The sequence below is a fragment of the Trichechus manatus genome, unplaced genomic scaffold, assembly GCF_000243295.1.
Source record: "Trichechus manatus latirostris isolate Lorelei unplaced genomic scaffold, TriManLat1.0 scaffold00042, whole genome shotgun sequence".
Lineage (NCBI taxonomy): Eukaryota > Metazoa > Chordata > Mammalia > Sirenia > Trichechidae > Trichechus > Trichechus manatus.
This window is the reverse complement of record NW_004443978.1, coordinates 7,262,022-7,285,467: the sequence shown is the minus strand read 5'-3', so window position 1 is coordinate 7,285,467 and position 23,446 is coordinate 7,262,022. Positions and strand designations below refer to the sequence as shown.

The 23,446-nt window shown below is 38.9% G+C and overlaps 1 protein-coding gene across 4 annotated transcripts in view; it reads right to left on the bottom strand.

Moving 5' to 3' along the window:
* Positions 1-23,446, bottom strand: part of RALGAPA2 (Ral GTPase activating protein catalytic subunit alpha 2) — a 388,120-nt gene that overhangs the window by 241,750 nt on the left and 122,924 nt on the right. For all 4 annotated transcript variants that reach the window (XM_023731401.1, XM_023731398.1, XM_023731400.1 and 1 more), the window contains exons 15-18: positions 22,091-22,328; positions 18,953-19,117; positions 4,952-5,101; positions 3,319-3,416 (exon numbers count right to left, since the gene is read on the bottom strand). In XM_023731401.1, the coding sequence (XP_023587169.1) occupies positions 3,319-3,416; positions 4,952-5,101; positions 18,953-19,117; positions 22,091-22,328 (651 nt within the window). The remainder of the gene's footprint in view (positions 1-3,318; positions 3,417-4,951; positions 5,102-18,952; positions 19,118-22,090; positions 22,329-23,446) is intronic.

Here is a 23,446-nt window from a genome sequence, read left to right as displayed (position 1 = left end):
TTTTTAAAGGAATAAAATATGAGATCACAAAAATAAGCAAACAACAAGAGATTATTAAAAATTATAAGACATACTTGAAAAAGAAGCAACTTGAACTTTCAGAAACAAAAAGTATAATTGTTGAACTAAAATCTCAATGGAAGTATTAAACATCAGGCTAGACACACGTAAAAAGAAAAGTATTGAACTGAAATACAGAGCTGATGAAATTACCCAGAATGTACACAAAGAGTGAAAGAGAATGGAAAATATGAAAGACAGTTTAAGAGACATGGAAGATAGAATGAGAAAGTCTAATACATTTTTACCCAGAGTCCCAGGAGACAGATGAAAAAGGCAACATTTGAAGAGATGATTATCCAGAATTTTCCAGAAACAATGGAAGATAAGTATCCACAGATACATAACACATAGCATATACCAAAAAAGATAAACGTATGAATCAAAAGAAACCTCCACCTACATATACTGTAGTGAAACTGATAAAAAATGTACAAAGAATCTCATTGCCATCAAGTTGGTTCCGACTCAATAGCAATCCTATGGGACAGAGAGGAACTGGCCCACAGGGTTTCCAAGACTGTAGTTTTTACAGAAGCAGACTGCCACATCTTTCTCCTGTGAAGTAGCTGATGGGTTAGAACCACTGTCCTCTTGGTTAGCAGCTAAGCACTTAACCGCTGTGCCACAAGGGCTCCTTAGGACAAAGAATAGCAAGGAACAACAACTAGACAGGATGGACAGAAGACTTCTCAACAGCAACAATGAAAGACTGTAGAAAACCAGCTTCCGTTAGAAGAGGCGGGGGGAAGAGGGAAGACTACAGTAATTACTACACTGTAGTATTCTTCAGAGAGAGACAAAGTAGCCAGTGAATCAAGACAAGTCGTACCAAAACGAAGCCTTATACATCCAGGAAACAATATATACGAGAGACAGGCAATACTGCAAATCAATGAAGAAAAAACAAATGGATTCAGTAAATGGGGCCTGGGACGAGTGGTTATCCATGTGGGAAAAATATGAAATTGGATCCCTACCTCACTCCATAAACAAAAATCAATTCCAAAAGGATAAGAAAATTTTGTGGAGGCCTCCCCCAGACTCAGTCCAGTACAACTAGATGGTGCCCAGCTACCACCACTGACTGCTCTGACAGGGATCACAACAGACAGTCCCGGACAGAGCTGGAGAAAAATGTAGAACAAAATTCTAGCTCACAAAAAAAGACTAGACTTACTGGCCTGACAGAGACTGGAGAAACCCCGAGACTGTGGCCCCTGGACACATTTTTAGCTCAGTAATGAAGTCACTCCTGAGGTTCACCCTTCAGCCAAAGACTAGACGGGTCCATAAAACAAAACTAGATTAAAGGGGCACACCAACCCAGGGGCAAGGACTAGAAGGCAAGAGGGGACAAGAGAGCTGATAATAGGGAACCCAAGGTCGAGAAGGGAGAGTGCTGACATGTTGTGGGGTTGTTAACCAATGTCATAAAACAATATGTGTACTAACTGTTTAATGAGAAACTATTTGTTCTGTAAACCTTCATCTAAAGTACAACAAAAAAAAATTTTCTTTGTAGAGCAAAACTGAAACATCTGTAGAAGAAAATATAAGACTTTTATCCCTATGGAATAGAGATTTTTAAAATTTTGTAAAATCCTAACCATAAAAATGATTGATAATCAATATGTCAAAATTAAGAACTTCTGTTCATCAAAAGATACCGTAAAGAAACTGAAAACATAAGAAACACATTGGAAGAAAGTATCTGCTACAAGCATAGCCAAAACAAGATCAGTATTCAGATTATATGAAGAACTAGTACAGATCAAAGAGAAAAAGTAAAAATCAAAACAACATCAGTAGGCATTTCAACAATGAAACAAATGGTCAATCAACAAATGAAAAGATCTTCAACCTTGTAAGTATCTGAGAAATGTAAAATAAAGTGAAATACCATTTTCACACACTTGACTCATAAATATTTAAATATCCGCCAATATCAAATGTTGAAAAGAATGTGGATGAATGGGAACTCTTTATACACTTCTGGCAGAAATATAAGTTGGTGTAACCACTTTGGAAAACACTTATGCAGTATCTTGTAAATAATGCTCTCCTAACCTATGACTCATTGCTTCCACTCCTAAATATCTATCATAGAGAGAATCTTAAACATGTCCATCTTGAAACACATACAAGAATATATATAACTGCATTTTTCAAAAAAGGTAAAAACTGGAAACAATGTAAATGTCCACCAACAGGACAATGAAAAAATAAATTGTGGTATATTCACAGTGGAATATCATAGCTGCTCTCTGCTAGAAAACTTCATCAACTACTACTACATGCCTCAATGTGAATGAATCTTAGAAATAAATGAGTGAACAAGGCAACAACACAACTTCTATAAAGTTCAAAAATAAGCAAAACTAAAGAATTATATTGTTTGGAGATACATACATATACAGCAAAACTACAGAGCAAAGCAAGGAAATGAACATAAAACCAGGATAATGCTGTTCTCTGCAAGGAGGCAGCAGAGGGAAGAGGAAAGGAAGGAACTCCCAGGTCAAAGCAACGACACTAGAAACATCCTAGCTCTTAACTTGGGTGGTGGGCTCATGGGTACTGGAGTGTGAAAGGCATAATATACACATATATGCTGAGACATGCCCCTTTTTTAAAATAAACAAGAAACTTAGCCCTGGTTATCTTACGGCTGGGAGACAAAGAGAGGCTTTCCCCTTTCATTTTGTACCTTCCTGTGACGGCAAGTGTTCTAGGAACATACACTCCTTTTTTTTTTTTTTTTAAAAGACAAACACGGGTTATCTGTGTGGATGAATTATGGGCTGCTTTTTTATTTTCTTCATTACACTTCATGTTTTGTTTTTAAAAAAACAATAAATGTTCTCTTACTGTTTTAAAGAAACGATAAGAGTTCCTTTCAAGTATTTATCAGGTAGAGATTGCCATCTAAAATGCTGTCAGGAGTGGGAAATGTGAATGTATGTCTCACAGGCAAGGAGATCTGCTTAAAAATATAGAATGCCACACAAAGACCAGGTGGTGTATTCCATTTTCTTTCTTTTTTTTCTCTTTCTATATTTGTAATGTGATTGCAATTTTACAAATAAAGCAAGCAAGACCTCAAAAGATCTCAAGGTCATTTTGGCCTATAACCCATCTGACTGAAAAAATTTCAAAAAAGAAAAGCATTACTGCTACCAACAAATTTATTTAGTGTGCCAATAATTCAAATGTTTATGTTTAATGACAACCTAATATGGTATGAAAATATCTTACTGTTATTCCTTCATGTTCTTTCTTCACATGTCCCTTATTATCTTGAACAGGCTTACAGTCTGAAAAACTCAAATTCTGTGCATCCTCTATCTTTTGACCTAAAGATTTGGGGGAAAAAAATCAACAGAAGGATGTTTCAGATGCAGACAATTTTGAAAATAACATTTATTTGTAGGTAATTGTTAACTTTAGACATGTCTATATGAGGGTTGGAAACCAGCAGCCTGTGGGTCAGGTCCAAACTACAGACTTGGTCTCTTTGGCCCAGAGAGAGCTTTTAGGATGGTCAACTCAATGCCATTCATTGCGACAGGCACTACCCGGTTTGCCAATAAGTCCGCTTAGCTCATTATGTTAGCACAGGGGAGGGCGACAAGACGCTTCTAGGGTGCTGGGAAAAGGTTCTCAGGGGAACAGCTGCCTTGTTAGCCAGGTACGCTGGCAGGAGGAAGAGAGCAGCACATGCCGGGGGTTCACCGTCGCTTGAGGATAAAGACTGACAAGAGAAGGCAGAGGTAACAGCATCAGTAGTTAAAAAAAAAGGGGGCGGGGAAGGCGAGGGAGAATATCACTACAAACATCACAAAGATCGTACGAGGATTTTATAATCTGGTGCCAATAAATTTGAAAAAGTAAAAAAATTTAACAAATTCCTAGAGTAACAAATTCACCAAAATCAAAACAGGAACAGGAAAATCTTAGTAGTCGTAATTATTTTAAATTTGAATGGTATTTTAAAATCTTTCTACAAGAAAATAACAGACCACTGGTGAATTCTACCAAATATTTAAGGAAAAAAAAAAAAATCACAACCATCTTACACAGAACCTTTCAGAGAATAGAAAATCTTTCAGATAACACATTTCTCCAATTATTTTTATTGTATTTTCTAATTTCAAGAGGATTTCATTTTATGAGACTAGCAAAACCTTGACATTAAGCAATACAAGATAACTTGCTGGTAAATAAGTTGGTTTACTTCTTAGCTAACTCAGGAAACTAAAACTGAAGGATAAGGATAGTCACTGATAACTAGACATAATTTAACTATGTTTTCAGAGTAAAACACATTACTCACTGTTTACAGGTCTAACCACCTGCCTCTTTGCTTTCTACACTCTGTTTTAATGAAAGTTGGTGGAAGAACTGCATCGATTAATACTGTTACAAATTTATTGTTTTCACTACAGCAGAGTGTACAAGCTACTGATAAACATTTCACAAGACAGGTCAGCTCTCCATTCTCATTCCCACAAGAGGTACCCTGAACCTTAACCACTCCCCTCACAGCCCTCCCCGCAGGCACTCCCACCTACCCTCTGTCTGCCTTCTGCCTAACTCCACCTCGCCTCCTAACACTCTCCTTGCCCTCCTACTCCAGCCACTCTGCACTTCTTTCTATTCCTCAAGCATGACTACCTTGAAAAAAGCGGACATACATATATACAATTTAGATAAATGTATAGAAAGAGTGAAAACATTTCATTGCCAGAAATCACATCCTTACAATCAAAGAGTAAATTCCTTTGAAATAAAATTTAGTTAAAATAAATGCAGACAGCAATACTATATGCAGCCTCTTTTTCCAGTGAGAATCTACAGTTGTGTATTAAGACCTGAAGGTATCACACACCCTGAGAAACATCTGAGTACAGCCGCTCGGTGATATCTGATGTGCTGCTGCTCCGAGGGATGTGCTGCTGCAGCTGCTCCACCACCAGGTGACCAGTATCCACGCCAGGTGCACTTTCTGACTGGTGACACTCTTCCACTTCTGTCGGCACTGACACGAAACACACAAGAATGTCTTCAGAGATTGTTAAAAATAGTTTCACCAATTAAAGCCCCTGATTCTAAAACCGTAAGTGATAGGTGCTTTTTTTCCCACAAATTTTGTGCAGTAAAATAATCTGCATTACAGACTAAAGTTTCCTACACTTGTTAACACTAACATTCCACTCCAAGAATACGTTTTCCTGTTAAATTCTACAAAGCCCACCCACACCTTCGTATGCAGTTGAAGTGAAAAAAACAAAAGAGAGCACCACAAAAATGGTTGAGAAACGTAAAAGTTATTTGGAATTTCAGGAACAATCATGCCAGGGAATAAGAGATGGAGGAGATGCATGGCATGGGCACTTCACAGGTGAGAGTAGCAGAAAGTAACACAGACGCATGCACACATGTACACACATACAACTAAGGCAAGATAAAGGGAAATGGAAATCCCAACTCCATTATTCCTTTTAACAGATAAATGCACAACTGTCCAAAATAAAATTCATAATTAATGGTATATGTCACTGCAATGCAGTAGGTTTCTCTTTATATATGGCCTTTCTGGCCCTGGGTTTGTAGTTCTGCCATGATGATTTGCTAGGCTACAATCTTGCAAAGGGATTGGACAGTTTACTATGCAAATAAGGTAGGTAAAACCCTTGTAGGGATTGGACAGTTTACTATGCAAAAAAGGTGCCTATGGCCTACTGAGGGCATTAGTCAGTTTGTGGTCTTGGTAGGAGGAGTAGGCTTATAAAAGACCCAATTCCACAGAGGTTGAGGAGGATCTCACTACCATCAGAAGAAGAGCCGGGAGCTCTCTAGACCTGGGGTCCCTGTGTTGAGAACTTGCTAGACCTAGGAGACAGAGGGAGCTGTACCACTGAAGACGGCTCAAGACAGCACTAGACAGTATGAGCAGTAAGAACCAGGAGACCAGCATGGCTGCAGGGGGCTCGCAGATCCACAGAGAGAGCTGAACGCCTTCAGGCAGGAGGTCTGCTGGCAGGAGGCTTTACTGGCAAAGTAGGGTGCCTCCGGGCACTTGACTGCAGAGCCAAAACAGCTCAAACACTTGCCCAAGCAGAGCCTGGCAGCAGAGGCCCAAGAGCGGCCTGCCAGCTAGCACAGCCAGAAAGCAGCGAGTGCTGTCTTGGTTGGAAGCTGTCCTGATTGATGAACTGTCCACTGAGTTATACCTGTTACTTCCAAGTTGATCCTGATCCCAAGTTGTAGCCTGTTGTTACTGTTGTTAGGTGCCGTCAAGTTGGTTCCGACTCATAGCAACCCTGTGTACAACAGAATACAATACTGCCATCCTCACAATCATTATGTTTGAGCCCACTACAGCCACTGTGTCAATCCACCTCGTTGAGGGTCTTCCTCTTTTTCGATGACCCTCTCCTTTACCAAGCATAATGTCCTTCTCCAGGGACTAATCCCTCTTGATAACATCCAAAGTATGTGAGACGAAGTCTCACCATCCTCACTTCCAAGGAGCACTGTGGCTGTATTTCTGCCAAAACAGATTTGTTCGTTCTTCTGGCAGTCTATGGTACAGTCAGTATTCTTCACCCACGCCATAATTCAAAGGCATCAATTCTTTTTCAGTCTTCTTTATTCACCGTCCAGTTTTCACACGCATATGAGGTGACTGAAAACACCGTGGCTTAGGCCAGGCACACCTTAGTCCTCAAAGTGACATCTTTGCTTTCTAACACTTTAAAGAGGTCTTTTGTAGCAGATTTGCCCATTGTAATACGTTGTTTGATTTCCTGACTGCTGCTTTCCATGGGTGTTGATTGTGGGTCCAAAAAAAATGAAATCCTTGACATTGTCAATATTTTCTCCATTTATCATGATGTTGCTTATTGGTCCAGTTGTGAGGATTATTGTTTTCTTTATGCTGAGATATAATCCATACTGAAGGCTGTGGTCTTTGATCTTCATCAGTAAGTGCTTCAAGTCCTCTTCACTTTCAGCAAACAAGGTTGTGTCATCTGCACATCACAGGTTGTTAATGAGTCTTCCACAAATCCTTATGCCGAGTTCTTCTTCATACAGTCCAGGTTCTCCGATTATATTTACTCAGCATACAGACTGAATAAGCATGGTGAAAGGATACAACCTTGATGCACAACTTTCTTGATTTTAAACCACACAGTATCCCCTTGCTCTATTCGAATGACTGCCTCTTGGTCTATGTACAGGTTCCTCATGAGCACAATTAAGTATTCTGGAATTCCCATCCTTCACGATGTTATCCATAATTTGTTACGATTCGCATAGTCAAATGCCTTTGTATAGTCAACAAAACACAGGTAAACATCTTTCTGTTATTCTCTGCTTTCATCCAGGATCCATCTGACATCAAGAATGACATCCCTCCGATGTCGTCTTCTGAATCTGGCTTAAATTTATTTCTGGCAATTTCCTGTCAATGTACTGCTGCAACTGCTTTTGAATGATCTTCAGCAAAATTTTACTCGCATGTGATATTAATGATATTGTTCAATAATTTCTACATTCTTTTGGATCACCTTTCTTTGGAAGGGGCACAAATATGAACCTCTTCCAGTCGGTTGGCCAGGTAGCTAGCTGTCTTACATATTTCTTGGCACAGACGAGTGAGAACCTCTAGCACTGCATCTCTTTGTTGAAACATCTCAACTGATACTCCGTCAATTCCTGGAGCCTTGTTTTTCACCCATGTCTTCAGTGCAGCTTGGACTTCTTCCTTCAATACCATCAGTGGTTGATCATATGTTACCTCCAGAAATGGCTGAAGGTCGACCAATTCTTTTTGGTACAGTGACTCTGTGTATTCCTTCCATCTGCTTTTGATGCTTCCTACGTCATTCAATATTTTGTCCATAGAATCTTTCAAAATTGCAACTCAAGGCTTAAACTTTTTCTTCAGTTCTTTCAGCTTAAGCAATGTTGAGCGTGTTCTTCCCTCTTGGTTTTCTAACTCCAGGTCTTTGCACATTTCATTATAATATTTGACTTTGTCTTCTGGATCTGCCCTTTGAAATCTTCTGCTCTTTTACTTCATCATTTCTTTCATTTGCTTTAGCTACTCTACATTCAAGAGCAAGTTTCAGAGTCTCTTCTGACATCCATTTTGTTCTTTTCTTTCTTTCCTGTCTTTTTAATGACCTTTTGCTTTCTTCATGTATGATGTCCTTGATGTCTTCCCACAACTCGTCTGGTCTTTGGTCATTAGTGTTCAATGTGTCAAATCTGTTCTTGAGATGGTCTCCAAATTCAGGTGTGATATACTCTAGGTTGTATTTTGGCTGTTGTGCATTTGTTTTAATTTTCTTCAGCTTCAACTTGAACTTGCATAGGAGCAACTGATGGTCTGTTCCGCAGTCGGCCCTTGGCCTTGTTCTAACAGATTATATTCAGTTTTTCCATTGTCTCTTTCCACAGATGTAGTTTATTTGATTCCTGTGTTTTCCATCCAGTGAGGTCCATGTATATAGTCGCCATTTATGCTGTTGAAAAAAGGTATTTGCGATGAATAAGTTGTTGGTCTTGCAAAATTCTATCATGCTATCTTCAGCATCATTTCTATCACCAAGGCCGTATTTTCCAACTACTGATACTTCTTTGTTTCCAACTTTCGCATTCCAATCACCACTTATTATCGATGCATCTTTATTGCATGTTTGATCAACTTCAGACTGCAGAAGTTGGTAAAAATCTTCAATTTCCTCATCTTTGGCCTTAGTGGCTGGCGCGTAAATTTGAATAACAGCCACATTAACTGGTCTTCCTTGTAGGCATATGGATATTATCCTATCACTGACAGCATTGTACTTCAGGATAGATCTTGAAATGTTCTTTTTGATGATGAATGTGACATCATTCCTCTTCAATTTGTCATTTCCAGCATAGTAAACCATACGATTGTCTGATTCAAAATGGCCAATACCTGTCCATTTCAGCTCACTAATGCCAAGGATATTGATCTTCATGTGTTCCATTTCATTTTTGACGACTTCCAAGTTTCCTAGATTCATACTTCATACATTGCATGCTCCTATTATTAATGGATGTTTGCAACTATGTCTTCTCATTTTGAGTCATGCCACATCAGCAAATGAAGGTTTCAAAAGCTTGACTGCATCCACGTCATTAAGGTCAACTCTACTTTGAGGAGGCGGTCTTCCCCAGTCGTCTTCTAATACCTTCTAATCTGATGAGCTCATCTTCCAGCACAATATCAGACTATGTTCCGCTGCTAATAATAAGGTTTTTACTGGTCAGTTTTTTCAGAAGTAGACTATACCAGGTCCTTCTTCCTAGTCTGTCTTAGTCTGGAATCTCCACTGAAACCTGTCCAGCGGGTGACCCTGGTGATCCATCAGTGTGTCCTACTGTGGTGGCTTGTGTGTTGCTATGATACTGGAAGCTTTGCCACCGGTATTTCAAATACTAGCAGGGTCACTCTTGGTGGACAAGTAGCCTGTTACTTCCCTAATAAACCACATAACTGTGAGTATGGTCTGTGAGTTCTTTGTGGCCACTGCAACAAATTATTGAACCAAGCAGAGAAGCAGAGAGTGCCATGGGAAGGACAGCTGATGTCAGAACTGGTAAAAAGGTTGGACAGTGGAGGTGTGTCTGACCTCCACCTCATAGGAATCAACTTTGGACTGACGGTTCTTTTCTTCCCACCTCCTGAAGTTAAATGACTTCTAACACTACTACTAGCTTACGTTCACCAAATGCAATACTGAGTTAACCTCTAAAGTATAAAAACAATCAACTGGTATTTTTAGAGAATCAATACATAAATTACATAAAATAGAAAACCACAGATGAGTACTGACCACTGTATACACTGACCAGTTTCTAGTATTATTACAAACTATACTGTCCTAGAGAATGAGTTCCCTTCTAGCTATACCATTCACTTTAATCTCTAAAGACTGCCCAAAGGCACAGAAGAATCGTCCAGCGTCTCTTTCTCTAGAGTCACAGCTTCCAGCCTGCACCACATTTTTCCTAGATTACTGTAATAGCCTCCTAACTGGTCACTACCCCCTCTTCTTGCCACCTTCATATCTATCTTCTACATGGCCCCCAGAGAGGGTCCTCTAAAATGAAGATCTAATTGTGCCTGCCACCCTCCCTGAAAGACCTGCTGAGGCCCCAACATTACAGGGTCAAGCTCGTGCTCCTCAGGGAGAATACAGGGCTCTCCTCATTTCACCCCACACAGGGATCCCACCGTGAGAGCTCTCGCCCACTTTATTCTCAAGCAATGCCAAACCACTTGGCACCTGCGGTTCTCTTCCTTCTGCTGGCTCACCTGGCTATCCAAGGCAGTGTTCCTCTGAGAAACCTTCTTGGAGGCCTCCAGGAAGGGTCATGTGGCCCTCCACTGTGCTAACATAAGGCCTGTTCCCTCATTCCTCCAGGGCACACCCCTCCAACAGAACTGGCAGCCGGTCCTGCATGTAAACTCCACTGCTCTGCCCCTCACTAGACCCCACGCTCATTCACAGAGCCACGAATTTTACATCTACCTAACTGTAACATTTAATTTTCCCCAAATTTTAGTTAGCTAAGGTTTCACTACTTCTAAGAAGAAACTAATCAGAATTCATCCTGTATCATCTTAACTGGCTGTGTCACCCAATCCCTCACCTGAAATGGAGACTTGCTGCCAATGCGCCATTCTCTGTGATTAGGGTGTTAGGGTGACTGCTCACCCTAACCAAGAAGTTAAATGTGGAAAGATTCTAAACTTAGTACACAGGATCTCAGCAAAGAGTTGCTCCTTTATTTCTTCTATCCAAATGAAAATTCCACTTTAAAGTGCACTGATACAAATTATAAGACCTCAGACTATGAAATTTGCATGATCCTCAACTTAGAGTTCAAAGTACTGGGCCACAGTGTAAATCTGGATGCTGATGGGAAGATGAGCTTGGGGTATAAGCAAAGGAAGGCAGGGCAGTAAGAGCAGACAGACTCGATAAAGCCACATCTTCCCCACGCTGTCTCTGCCTTCCTCTTCACAGGATTGATGAGCCAAAAACTGTTTATTTTTCCACAAAACGCAAAACATATGTACATATTTCTGATCCACCCACGCATCCCGAAGCACAGATGAGGCCCTTTTCGCAGGTCTACTTCTAGGCTCTTCAGCATTAAGCAAGAAAAGCCAGGTAACACCAGGGCCAGCCCCTTCTGGCTGTCTTGTTTCATTGTTTAATCTAATTATGCAAGACATTAAAATCTTCCAGAAAGAGTTTATATTGTTAATAAACCTACCTGTTAATGTAATATCAGTAGAGGAAACCCAAGAGCTTCCTAATTTTCTTAAAAAATAGTTGGCAAGTGCAAGTTTTTACGGGTAGTGGGAAAAGTGGCTTTTATTCTCTTAAACGAGATGCCAAAACCTACAGATGCTGGTTTCTGGGCCATGAGCAGAAGCAAGTAAGAGCTGAGCCAACACTGCCCGGCAGCATTTTTAAAGGTAAAGAACACTGCCATCTGGTGGGATGCAAGACAGCCACAGCATCATGGCTTCCAAATCACAGTGTCCTAACAGAAGGAAGAAGAGCCTGCCACCAGCAGCTGGCCTGCCTTCCTAACAGGCTGGCCTAATGCAGCTTTTAAGATTTTGTTTTTGTAAAACTGTCCGTAGGGACTTCTCAGATGGAAAAGGCCCAAACTTGCAGAAATAACCAGAAGTGGTGGGAGCAGGAGCATCTGAGACTGGGGTGGGAAGGAAGGAGAGAATCACTATGTTAAATGTGCTGCCAGGGCTGCTGTGCTGCTGGTGCCCTGAGCTCCTTTGGCAGCGAGCAGATTGCTAAAGCCAACAGTGTGGAAAGGAACTGTACATTCTCCTATCCTACAATTTAAACCCAATTTCCTGATCTGTAAGTGTATACATTGTTTTGTATAAATGAACTGTTGTTGTTATTTTGCAAAACATTTTGATACCTTTTTTCCTTTTTTAACAGTTCTTGGGCTCCCTCTGCTGGCTTTTTATTTGTCAAGAAAGAGCAATTTATGTTAAAGTTGCTTCCATTCTTCAGTGTCAGCTGTAGCGGTTACTCTTCCATAACAAATGAAAAGTCATTTTAATACTGAAGTACGAATATCATAATACAGGATTACCTGACATTCAAAACAGTAAAGAACAATCTAAACTATATAAAAATTACAGAACTTCCAAATCCAATCTCAGGAGGTCTATTACATTCTGTGTTTTAAATGACACACAATTTCTGTTTGTATGACATTAAGGGCTAAATTCTATCACAAATTCACCAAATTATTCAGTTTCTCTAATACCTAGCTAATTCCAATAACCGAAAATTTAAAAGCATTAGCTTTCTGGCTTCCTTGGTAGTGTAAGCTACACAATACCATTACTATACTTGTGCTTTCGAATACTCTAAAACACTAGAAGAAAGATCAAATAAAGATTACTTGATTTCATTTTTTCCCAGAGAGGAGAGTCAGCATGATTATAATACTTTTACACATATAACAAAAACCTTCACCCCTACCAGGTATTTTTGTAAGCACACTATGCTAAATTATCTTACAGGTTGCTATAAAAAAATTAGCATACTGTGCTTACAAAAATACTTCTCAGGGTGGGGGTTGAGGTTGGCAAAAAAACATACCCCGCATTATTTGTGTAAAAATATGGTAAGTGGGTAAACTCTTCAGAAATTTCTATATATTCTAGATGTCTGACTATTTTTCAAAGCAATTTAATTCACTCTTAAAGGCTACCTGAATTAATCTTATTAATTAGAGTGAGGATCATTCTTTAATAATCAAAATTCTGGGTTCCATTCACCCGTAATACAAGGTTGTATAGAAGCAAAGTTAATAGTGCAACTTCCTAATTCTTAAAACATCGTGCATAATACCAACTGGACCCTAAAAAGCAGAGGAGCTATGTATTAACTCAACATCTTGGCATTCCCAAGGTCAGTAAATCCCCAAACATTCCAAAGGTGCCAGCCCAGGTCCTCACATGAGTCCTTTTGCCTTTGGAACCTGAGAATCAATGCAGAAGCAGTTCAGCAGGGCTTTCAGTTAGGTTCCACCAAGTCTCCTTTTGAATGAGGGAAGATCGTCGATGCTCTAATTGCTATTACAGTATTCCTAACAGAATAATAAAGCTTAGCATCTTCATGGCCTGTAAATGCTATAGATTGATAAATGACCCCAACATAAAAGTAGTTAAAATTGGAAAACAGCTGAAAGGAATTGTCGTTCTGAGAAAAGGAAAATTACCAAAAGTGCTAGTTCTACTTTCCACATGTGTATTTACGTAGCTATTCCTATCAATGGAAATACAGTCTGTTTTGACTCTTCCAAAATACAAACACCACTCCTTGAACTTTCCAAAAATTCTGCTGCTGTCAAATAAAGAGTCCCAAAGGGATCAGAATAAGATATAACAGTGGTTGAAAGTAAGAAATTCTCTATTGCTTAGATTAGTAAAAATACTTTTGGTGGGTTGAACTGTCATATAGATTAGGAACAAAACTAAGAAATGTTAAATTAAAACAAAATTAGCAATCATCATTACGGTAAGGAACTCAAAAATCTAAGTAAAATAAAATGTAATACTGAATGAGAAAAAAAATTCCAAAATAAGATTACTAACAGGAAGAGATTTCTTGTGAGAACATATTCTGGACAAACTAATAAAACAAGCTAAATGAAACAATATGGGAAAAAAAAAAAAGATTATGAAATAAGAAAACTCTTCACCGTGGAAAAAAAGTTCCTTTTAGGTAAGTAGCAGCCAAAGAGAGGGCAAAATTATTTTAAACACTTTATTAATAATTATCAGGCAGCAGCATTTTTTCTGAAAACCAAATAAGCAATTAATACTCATCAGTTATTTCACTGACTGGTGACCCTCTTCCCATGTACCACCCTTACTGGTTTTTTCCTTTAGTATTTACTTGAGACAAAGAACTTTCTAAGAAACATTATAGCCCTTAGACTAAGTAAAACAAACTTCTTTCCTCTTATTCTATAAACTAAACAATAAAGTATTTCACATACCCATCAGGGGAATTAAGTTTTAATTTTGCTTTGCAGTATGGAAACCCTGGTGGCATAGTGGTTAAAAGCTACGGCTGCTAACCAAAAGGTCGGCAGTTTAAATCCACCAGGTGCCCCTTGGAAACCCTATGGGGCAGTTCTACTCTGTGTTCTGGGGTCGCTATGAGTCAGACTCGACTTGACAGGAACGGGTGTTTTGTTGTTAAACCACAGCATGACATAATTTCCTGTTGCTGTCAGTTGCCATCTGGTCAATCCCAACTCATGGTGACGACATGTGACCCCGTGTGTGCAGAGTACACCTGCTCCGTAAGGTTTTCAAGGCTGTGTCCTTTTGAAAGCAGATCACCAAGTCTGTCTTCCGAGGCACTTCTGGGTGGGTTTGAATTGCCAATCTTTTGGCTAACAGTCAAGTATTTAACTGTTAGGTTATCTCCAATATTAAATAAATAAAAATCTATAAAGCCAAACTTCTGAAAATGAAAAAGAACACAGAAATAGTTTCCTCTTTAGTAAAAAGATTCAGTTCATTTTTTTGGTGTTACTGTTGTTAGCTGCCATCAGTTGGCCCCTGACTCATGGCAACTCTTGCACAATAAGATTGGATCATTATGATCTGTAGGGTTTTCATTGGCTGACTTTTCAGAAGTAGATCACCAGGCCTTTCTGAGTCTAGAAGCTCTGCTGAAACCTGTTCAGCACTGCAGCAGTACACAACCATCCACCAACAGACAGGTGGCAGCTGCACTTGAGGTGCACTGGCCAGGAGTCGAACCTGGGTCCCCACATGGAAGGTGAGAATTCTACCACTGAACCTCCACTGCCCTTAGAATCATTGAACAATAACTAGACATAGACTCAGTCATTCACTGTAGAGCGACTAAATCCTTTTGTTGAGGCGACTAGGCCACAAATCACTTTTGATGCTGTAACATCCTGATGAATATCTTCATAAACCAGAAAACACACTGTGTGTAAACCACACATGGCTAAATTCAGTTTTAATTGGCTGAAGCCCAGAACCAAAGTTTCCTTGTTTTAGAAATTATCACTTTTGTGGGCTTTTTAAAAATCCTTTTAACTGAGAATACAAAGACCAGTGAGGTTACAGATTTTTTTTTAATTAATCTACTGTCTGCTAAATATCAGATTACATAAAAACAATTATTCACATCCGTTAAAAACTCATGGGAAGTGCAATGGCCAGACATGCGTGCGTGATGTGGGTAGGAACAAAGGAAGCCAGGCCCAGCGGCCTGCGGGAGAAGCCCACAGACACGGATGGACACAGGAGACAGCTTTACGGTACCTGACAGGCTGTGAGAGCAAGAGGAGGAAGAGAGACCAGGTAAGAGAGCGCTCACGGTGTGGAGGAGCGGCACGCTCTTAGTGGCGGGCAAAGCCTCAGAAAGGTGAACACAGTTGCTGATAGACTGGCTTCGCTTAGCTTCCAGGAGAGATAAAGTAATAATTATGTCAGAAGAACATCAGGACTTTACACTTCTACTTTATTATTATTATTTTTATGGGCTCTCTTTAAACATTTAAAGGAAGTCACTTCAAACTTTAAAGGAAGTCACTACAAAGCACAGTATTTAATCAGTCTCTAAATACAGCCAACTTTCAGCCAGTCATTCTGATGACACAGTAGAAAGGGCAATCCACAAGCAATCAATTTCATTGTGGAATGCTTCTCCTTTTTTTTCTCCTGTTGTATGTCAGATTCACATTAGGGTTGGTTGTTTGTTTGGACAGACATTCTAATCAGTTTTTCCTTCTGGAGGACACACATAAATGACCACGGAAAGGGAGACAAAATCCAGCCTAGGATTGAAATCGTTCTATAAACACTAAATAATTCACAAATTGGTTTACTGAGAGCTGACTGTATTCAAAAGCAATTCACTTAGTAAATTAAATATCCTAAAAGCTCAAGAACACTTAAAAGTCAAATTAACATTTAAAAGACTTGATATTTGAAACAAAAGGGTGAAAATCTCCATGAAACTCATCCTTTCATATCACATTTCGTGCTTAAACCACATTAAATTCACAATTCCTTAGTATCAGTTTTTATGATGTTCTCAAATTTTCTATACATATTTGAGAAACATTTGAGAAAATGGATGGAAGCAGGAGAACATGGCTCATGTATAAAGCCACCATCAGTAAAATCAGTTTTATACTTCTAACAAAAATATAAAGCCATGCTTGCTCTTTTATTACTTTTACGTGATTTTACTGAACATGAATGAAACAGAACTACAAATGCAGTGGCATATTTGCAAAAAGTAAAAAAAACTTTTTACTGTCCTTTCCACCATCCTTTGCCTGTCTCATTAAATACGTAAAACATCATATTTAAATGAAAACAACTTCGTATAAATGTCAGACTTACTGACTTTAAATTTCCTAAAAGATTTGTTCACCTCTAAGTCAGAGGCTTTTCACTTGAAAGTTTGCCCTTCATAAATCAAATGAGTGTGCATTTTTCCAAAACAGATCACTAGATATTTTAGGAATAATAATTTTATGTGGAAATTAAAATTTTCCTTAATCACTCTGTCATTTCAGATGTCTAAAATTTTAGCATCAGTCACACTCAGTAGCAGTTTTATTTTATAATTCTTGAAGAGTTATAAACTAGTGTTCTCTCTATTAAATTGTCATTTCTCTATTCTGCAACTGAGTCTTCTATTTTTCTCTCCTGTCCCCCTCTCTGATGTTTTCTCTACTTAACTGAAATCTATTGGGCAAATTATAATACAATAATCTTAAATTATTCTCTTAACTGGGATTAGAAAGAAAAATAATACTTTCTAACAGGTCTTCCACAATAAATATCTTACTGCTAAAAGCAAAACCTGAGTTCATGATCTGCTATTCTCTCATAAAAAGGTGGCCTTTACACAAATCAAGCTCTACCATGAAATATTCTGGGCCTTTTTTAAAGGAAAAAAAGAAAAAAAAAGATGAATTGTCATTACATGATGAAAAAATAATAGATCTGAGTAAAATTACTATATATTTAGCCTATACGGATCAATTTTATAAAATTGCTTGATAGTAATAAAATCTTCAAAGATCACTATTTTTATATGCAACAGAAAAGATTCATAATTTTTAAAAACATGAAATAACATATATATACACACACACACATATATATGTACAAGATAATAGTTTTGTCCACCTCAATAGCTCTCATTAGCTTCACTATCTTTCAAAAGTTCTGATTTCAAGTGGGGTTTGTTTTTTTTGTTGTTATTGTTAATTTAATAAATCCTACAAAGGTCAGGTTTATGGTCTTTAAGTGACATATGCCACAATCACCTTTACATGACTGTGTAAAAGTGGTTTTGCAATACCATAGCTTCTCAGACACCTGAGAACATGAATAAGCACACATTAACTGTGCAAGTATTTTCTAAAACTTACTGGTGCCTCTATCATATTGTGGCACCATCTGTTGGTTTAAAATACCTGCTGAAAATCTGAGATACAACTCTCCTACGGCTATGTTCTGGCTAAGCAGTGACATATGAAATAAGCGACATGTAATAAAATTTGCTGTTTATTAAAATGTTATGAGAATAAAATTTTTTAAGTGTTTCGAATTATTTTTATTATAATTGCGATTCAAGGGTTGTGAGGGACAGCAGGAAGTCTGGGCAGTTAGGGTTAAGGTATATCTTCATAAAAATTCCAACAGGATTCTAAGCCATCTATATTAAGCCTTTATTAACCACTGTAAAATACTGAGCTTAAATGAATCTTTGTTTTATGACCGGGGGATCTTGTGATTTCCTGACGTCAACATGCTGAATATCAGCTACAATTGCATGATAGTACTGATGAAAAACAAAAGACTGAGATGAATTTGTTTTAAACCTGAATCACAGCTTCAACATCACTCACGGAAGAAGGGAAGGCTTTTTTGTTATTAAGTCCAGGATATAATCTTACTTTTTAAGGATTTCTGTTTTTGTTTTAAGAGTAAAGTGCAGCAAAATCAAACTAACTGGGGGTTCTCAGTCAAGTTCTTATTAATTAGAATAAACCAAAACCAAAACTAAACCCCCACTGCCAGTGAGTCGATTCCAACTCACAGCGATGCTATAAGACAGGGTAGAACTGCCCCTCGGGTTTCCAAGGCTGTAAATCTTTAGTGAAGCAGACTGCCACAATTTTCTCCCACACAGCAGCCTGTGGGTTTGAACCGGTGATCTTTTGGTTCGCAGCCGAGTGCTTAAACCACTGCACCACCAGGGCTCCTTATTAACAAGAGTAGGCTGTAAAAATGACATGTACAGACATGAAAAGCTCAATTTTCTAAAGAAATAAAAAATTGCAATGTCTCCATTCAATCCTAAAAACTAGTAAATGCATCATAAATGCATCATTTTCCTTTTCTTTGCCAGTCTGCCACATTCTCTTAAGATTAATAGTGTTTAACAACGACAATAATGCATGTGCTGATTGTTAAGAATCTATTTTCTTCCAGGCTGAAGCAAAACTTGCATTTTCTCTATTTTGCACAAATGTCTCTCTCAATATTAACATTTCAAGTTTTTTTTCACAATGGAAGACCTAGAAATAAATACAAAAAAATCATGCTTTGAAAAGTAAGCCAAACAAAAAAATTAAAAAGATACAGAGACATTTCATTTAAGAAAAGGTCTAATATTTAAGTTCTGAGTGAAATTTTAAAACTTCTAAACATTTTATTCTTGTAAATCAATTTCAGACAGCAAACAGAACTTTGAGAAATATTTAAATAAATGTTTACCAGTTGCTTTTTGGCGAACAACGTTTCTTGCTTTCTCAACCCCCGGTGCTCCAGATGTGGTGGCACTCCTAAATCTCATTGGCTCAGTGGCATCTGGGTGGCTCCGCCAGCTGAGAGAAAAGGATCTCCCCACAGCAGTTCCTTTCTGAGAATCTAGAACACAGCCTGATAAAAGATAGGACAAGAAAAACAGTCCGCAGGCTTCACTAACATTCGTTTTGTAGCCTGTGTTGCTCAGTAAATGGTATGCATACAATTATATAATCAGCAGATTACTTTGTTGCAAGTCAGGTACCAATTTCTTATAATTTAGAAAGCTATTCATATATCAGTAATCTAAAAATTCCTGTTGCCAAAGTGTTTTTCAATAGTTTCATGAAAATTATCATATCTTCATAATACTTCAATATACAAAAGAATATTATTAATAAACCATTCTCAGTATAAGAACAATATCAAATGAAGATATGCCACTGTTCCCAGCACATTCCAAAAACCACCACTTACAAACCAAAAAATCAGAGATCCTGATGTTAGACTAGTACTCCATCCTGGACATGCCAAACCCCCCACCACACAAATTCCAAGAGAAATTCATGCTGACAAAGCTGAAAAGATTCAGTCAAATGAGGAAGGATAATGAAAATCTACAAATAACACAAAATCCTATTTTAGCACAGCTCCAAAGTAATAAAAAATTGCAACTCTGAGATTCAACTTTTTTTCTTTCATTTCACTCTGGTCAAAAATTTCAATGAGCTATCAAGGATCCAAAAGAAATAGAGGAGGAAGGAGGAGAGAGAGACTTCCACTCAGGAATCACGTGGCCAGTGGCTGTCACGTATGGTTTGTCTTCACACGCAGTCCCTCTGTGCATTTTGTTTCCACTAGTCTAGTGCTCAGAAGGCAAGTATTTCTATAATGAATATTTCAATCCTTTTTTAGAATAAAGCAATACAATAAATAAATCAGAAATACTTGCAACTGTTATTATTAAATTTATTCTGTACTGTTCTGAAAATACTGTTTTTGCATTGTGTTTTCTTTCAAAAGACAAGTCTATCTCTTCCCATGATTCTTTGTTTGTACAGAGGGAGGGAAGAGTAATTAGAATTTCTCCTCTATTCTGAAAGCACCCCTGGCAGGGTGCACTGCCTTCTGGGCTGAGAACCACAGCCTTAGTGAGCCAAATTCATGGACTGAGGCATCTTGAACCTCTCAGGCCCTGGGTTTACACAGGGACCTTAAGTGTTGCTGAGAGGGACAAGATGGAGGTCCAGGGGACCAGGCTCTTGGCTCCTGTCCCTACTTCAATCCAAAATCTCTAGTCTAATATATTTTTAGGAAGGGGCTCTGTACAGCTTCAACTGGGTTGGGGGCGGGGGAGATTTGCTGCTAAAAATATGTTAGGAAATCACTGCAGTACACAGTCTAAATCTAAACTGGTATTATAAACTTCCATTAGAGTGCCATATACTTAAAGCTACTTTGTTTTGGTTTCTTACTAACTTGCTTTTACTAATTAGTACTTTGGCAAGCCATTCTCAGACTGCAACAAAGATATTATAAAAATCAGTCATATTAATTACATGTTTAGATGGTTAATTAATTACTGTAATTTGTTCACACCTCCCTATATCCACATCCTCTGTCCATCCTCTCCCAAAGACTCTGGGCTTTGGCACATGACTGACTTTGGGGTAGTAAAACTGAACACACAGCCTTGAGATACACTCTAAAATATGGGCTTGCTCTCTTGCTGCTCCTGGAACTCTAAGCCATTATGTAAACCCGCCTGAGCTAGCTTGCTGGTTGATGAAAGACATGTACCCAGTCACCTCCACTGCACCAGTTGCCTGCCAGCCAGCCCTCAGAAGTAAGCTGCCAAGCCATCCACTTCACAGCCTAGCTGACTGCAAACATATGAGTGAGTTTAGCCAAAGCCAGCAGAAGAACTGCTTGCTGAGCCCAACCCAAATTACTAACTCACAAAATTATGATCTAAATAAATGGTTATTTTAAGCCACTAACTGTAGGAGTGATTTGTTACACAGCAAAGCTAACTGACACAGTCTATAATAAGACTATGGTTGAGGTGGTAGCCTACCACAGCAAGCAGTGTAACTTCTATGAGGCTTTTCAGGAGAAATTCCTCTCAAGTCTTAGGACCAGGAAAAGCTATGTATCATCTAAGCAAATGGACTACTGTTACCTTACCTACTCTGTGATTCTATTTGATGTAAGTCCTGTGAAGCTCAAGGTCCACTCCAACGTTCCCCACCTCCTCAGCAAGTGTATGAGACTCTCTGGCATGCACTGTGGCATTTTAACCAAATCCGTAGCTCCCCTCAATTTTGCCTCAACTACTTTCTTTCTTTACCTATTGCATTATATGCATTTTTATGTGCTGTCTCAAAATGTTTACAGAACAAGTTGGAGTACAAATGAATTAATCCAAGGCCTGTGTCATGGTCCCTAAAAACAGTAATGAAGGCAGGGAGATGCCAAATTGGCGTCTCCAAGAGAAACCACCACTGATATTTTCTATCTTGATCTGACTCTAGGTCTTAAAACAATTTTTCCCCAGAAACACAACAAAGCCAAACTGACTCCCATCTGAATCATTAAGAATTTTTCCACATGTTTCCTAGGGGGGCAGTAGAATAGATTTAATAGTGTGGAGTCTTGAGCTGAACTTGTCTAACTCTGATTCTGGTTTTACCACTTTTTAGTTATGTGACCGCGAATGAGTCAATCACCTTAAACTCTCTGTACTTTAGTTTCTTTGTCTGTGACATAGGGATAACAACAGCATCTACTTCACGGGGTTACCATGAGGGTGAAGAGAGATAATATGTACAAAGCACTAGCTATTATTATTACTACTGCTGCTGCTGTTACTATTACTACTACTACTTCTTCATCTTCCTCCTTCTTCCAAACCTTCTTCAGCAACTCACCACTCTCACTAAGGAGACACAGTGATATGAGACACAATCTAATACCACCATTCAAAAACATCATCTGTGTGGCTGGTTCAGTCATTATTGACCTTCATGCATTAATTGCTTAGATGTATAAATACACACTCCTCCACAGTGCCAGACAACTGGAGTTATCCAGAAAGAGTGGAAATACCTTTGCCTCTTTGCTTCTTTTCCTTTTGTTCACTTAATTTATCCAGAGGTAGGTTTGTCATCTCAACTCCATAAACAGTTCTTGCGAGCACTGCCGTTAAGGAGTCCATGATGTTGGCCCACTCGTTTATGAGCTCCTCCCATTCCGTAAGGGAAGATAGCACACCAAGAAAGTCATCCCAGAGCTCTCGAGAAATATACACACAGAGGTTTGCTCGGATCCAAGCCACGATGAGCGTCTAAAGCAAACCAACCAACAACAGAATTCAATCATCTTCATTCGGAAGAAGTATAACACTTAACAAAATACTTCAAATTACTCTTAATGAAATGAAAAGTAAAAAGTACTTTTAGATGTTGTCTTTCTTTCAATTTCACAAAATTCATTTAACCAACTGTTATCAGTATTTGAGCTACTGTGAAACTTGTTACTGTTATGAATAAAGCTACTACTCTAATATTATTTCAGTGTCTGTGGTTGGTCTGGCTATAATTAGGGAGAAGAGAAGGCCCACGTACCACAACTCTTCTGTTTCTTGACAAAACTCTTTCCTTCACTCTCCACAGTGGCTACTTCAAACCTCCTCCTCTATATGTAAACCTCTAACCCCAACAACTTCTTCCTAATTTCTAGTAAATGAACTCACTGCAGACTTTAGGGGAAATGGAAACCATTAAACAAGAACCCCCTCAACCTCTGTCCACAGACACGCACTCTTGTCCACATTCACACCCAGCTTCTCCTCCACCTGCTGGCTGTAATCAGAGAGGCTCTTGCTCACTACAGTGGCTCCCCACCTGTGCTCTGGACCCTTCCTCATGATTGAGCATTTCTAGTAAGCCCATCCCTCCTTTATCACCAACCTCTCCTACTTCCCAGGTCCTCCCCATCAGCATTTAAACAGGCTCAACTCTTCCTCATCTTAAAAAAACAAACAAAAGCCTTCCCTGGAACCTAGACTTCATGCTCTAGCTAAACCCTATCAGAGGGTTTCCCTCCCCTTTCAAAGCTGAAATTCTTAGAAGAATGTTCTATTCTCCATCTCCACTTCCTCAACTCCAAGGCGAGTCTCAAACAACTGCTCTGGTTTTCGCTCTTTTTGTGCCACTCCATTTTGCCTAAGGATCCCCGATGATGACGCAGTGGTTACAGCACTCGGCTGTCAACCTAAAGGTCAGCAGTTTGAACCCACCAGCTGCCTCCGCAGTAGAAAGATGTGGCAGTCTGCTTCTGTAAAGATTACAACCTTGGAAACCCTGTGAGCAGTTCTGTCCTACAGGGTTGCTATGAGTCAGAATTGACGGCAACAGATTATGGGATACACACACACACACACACACACACACACACACACAC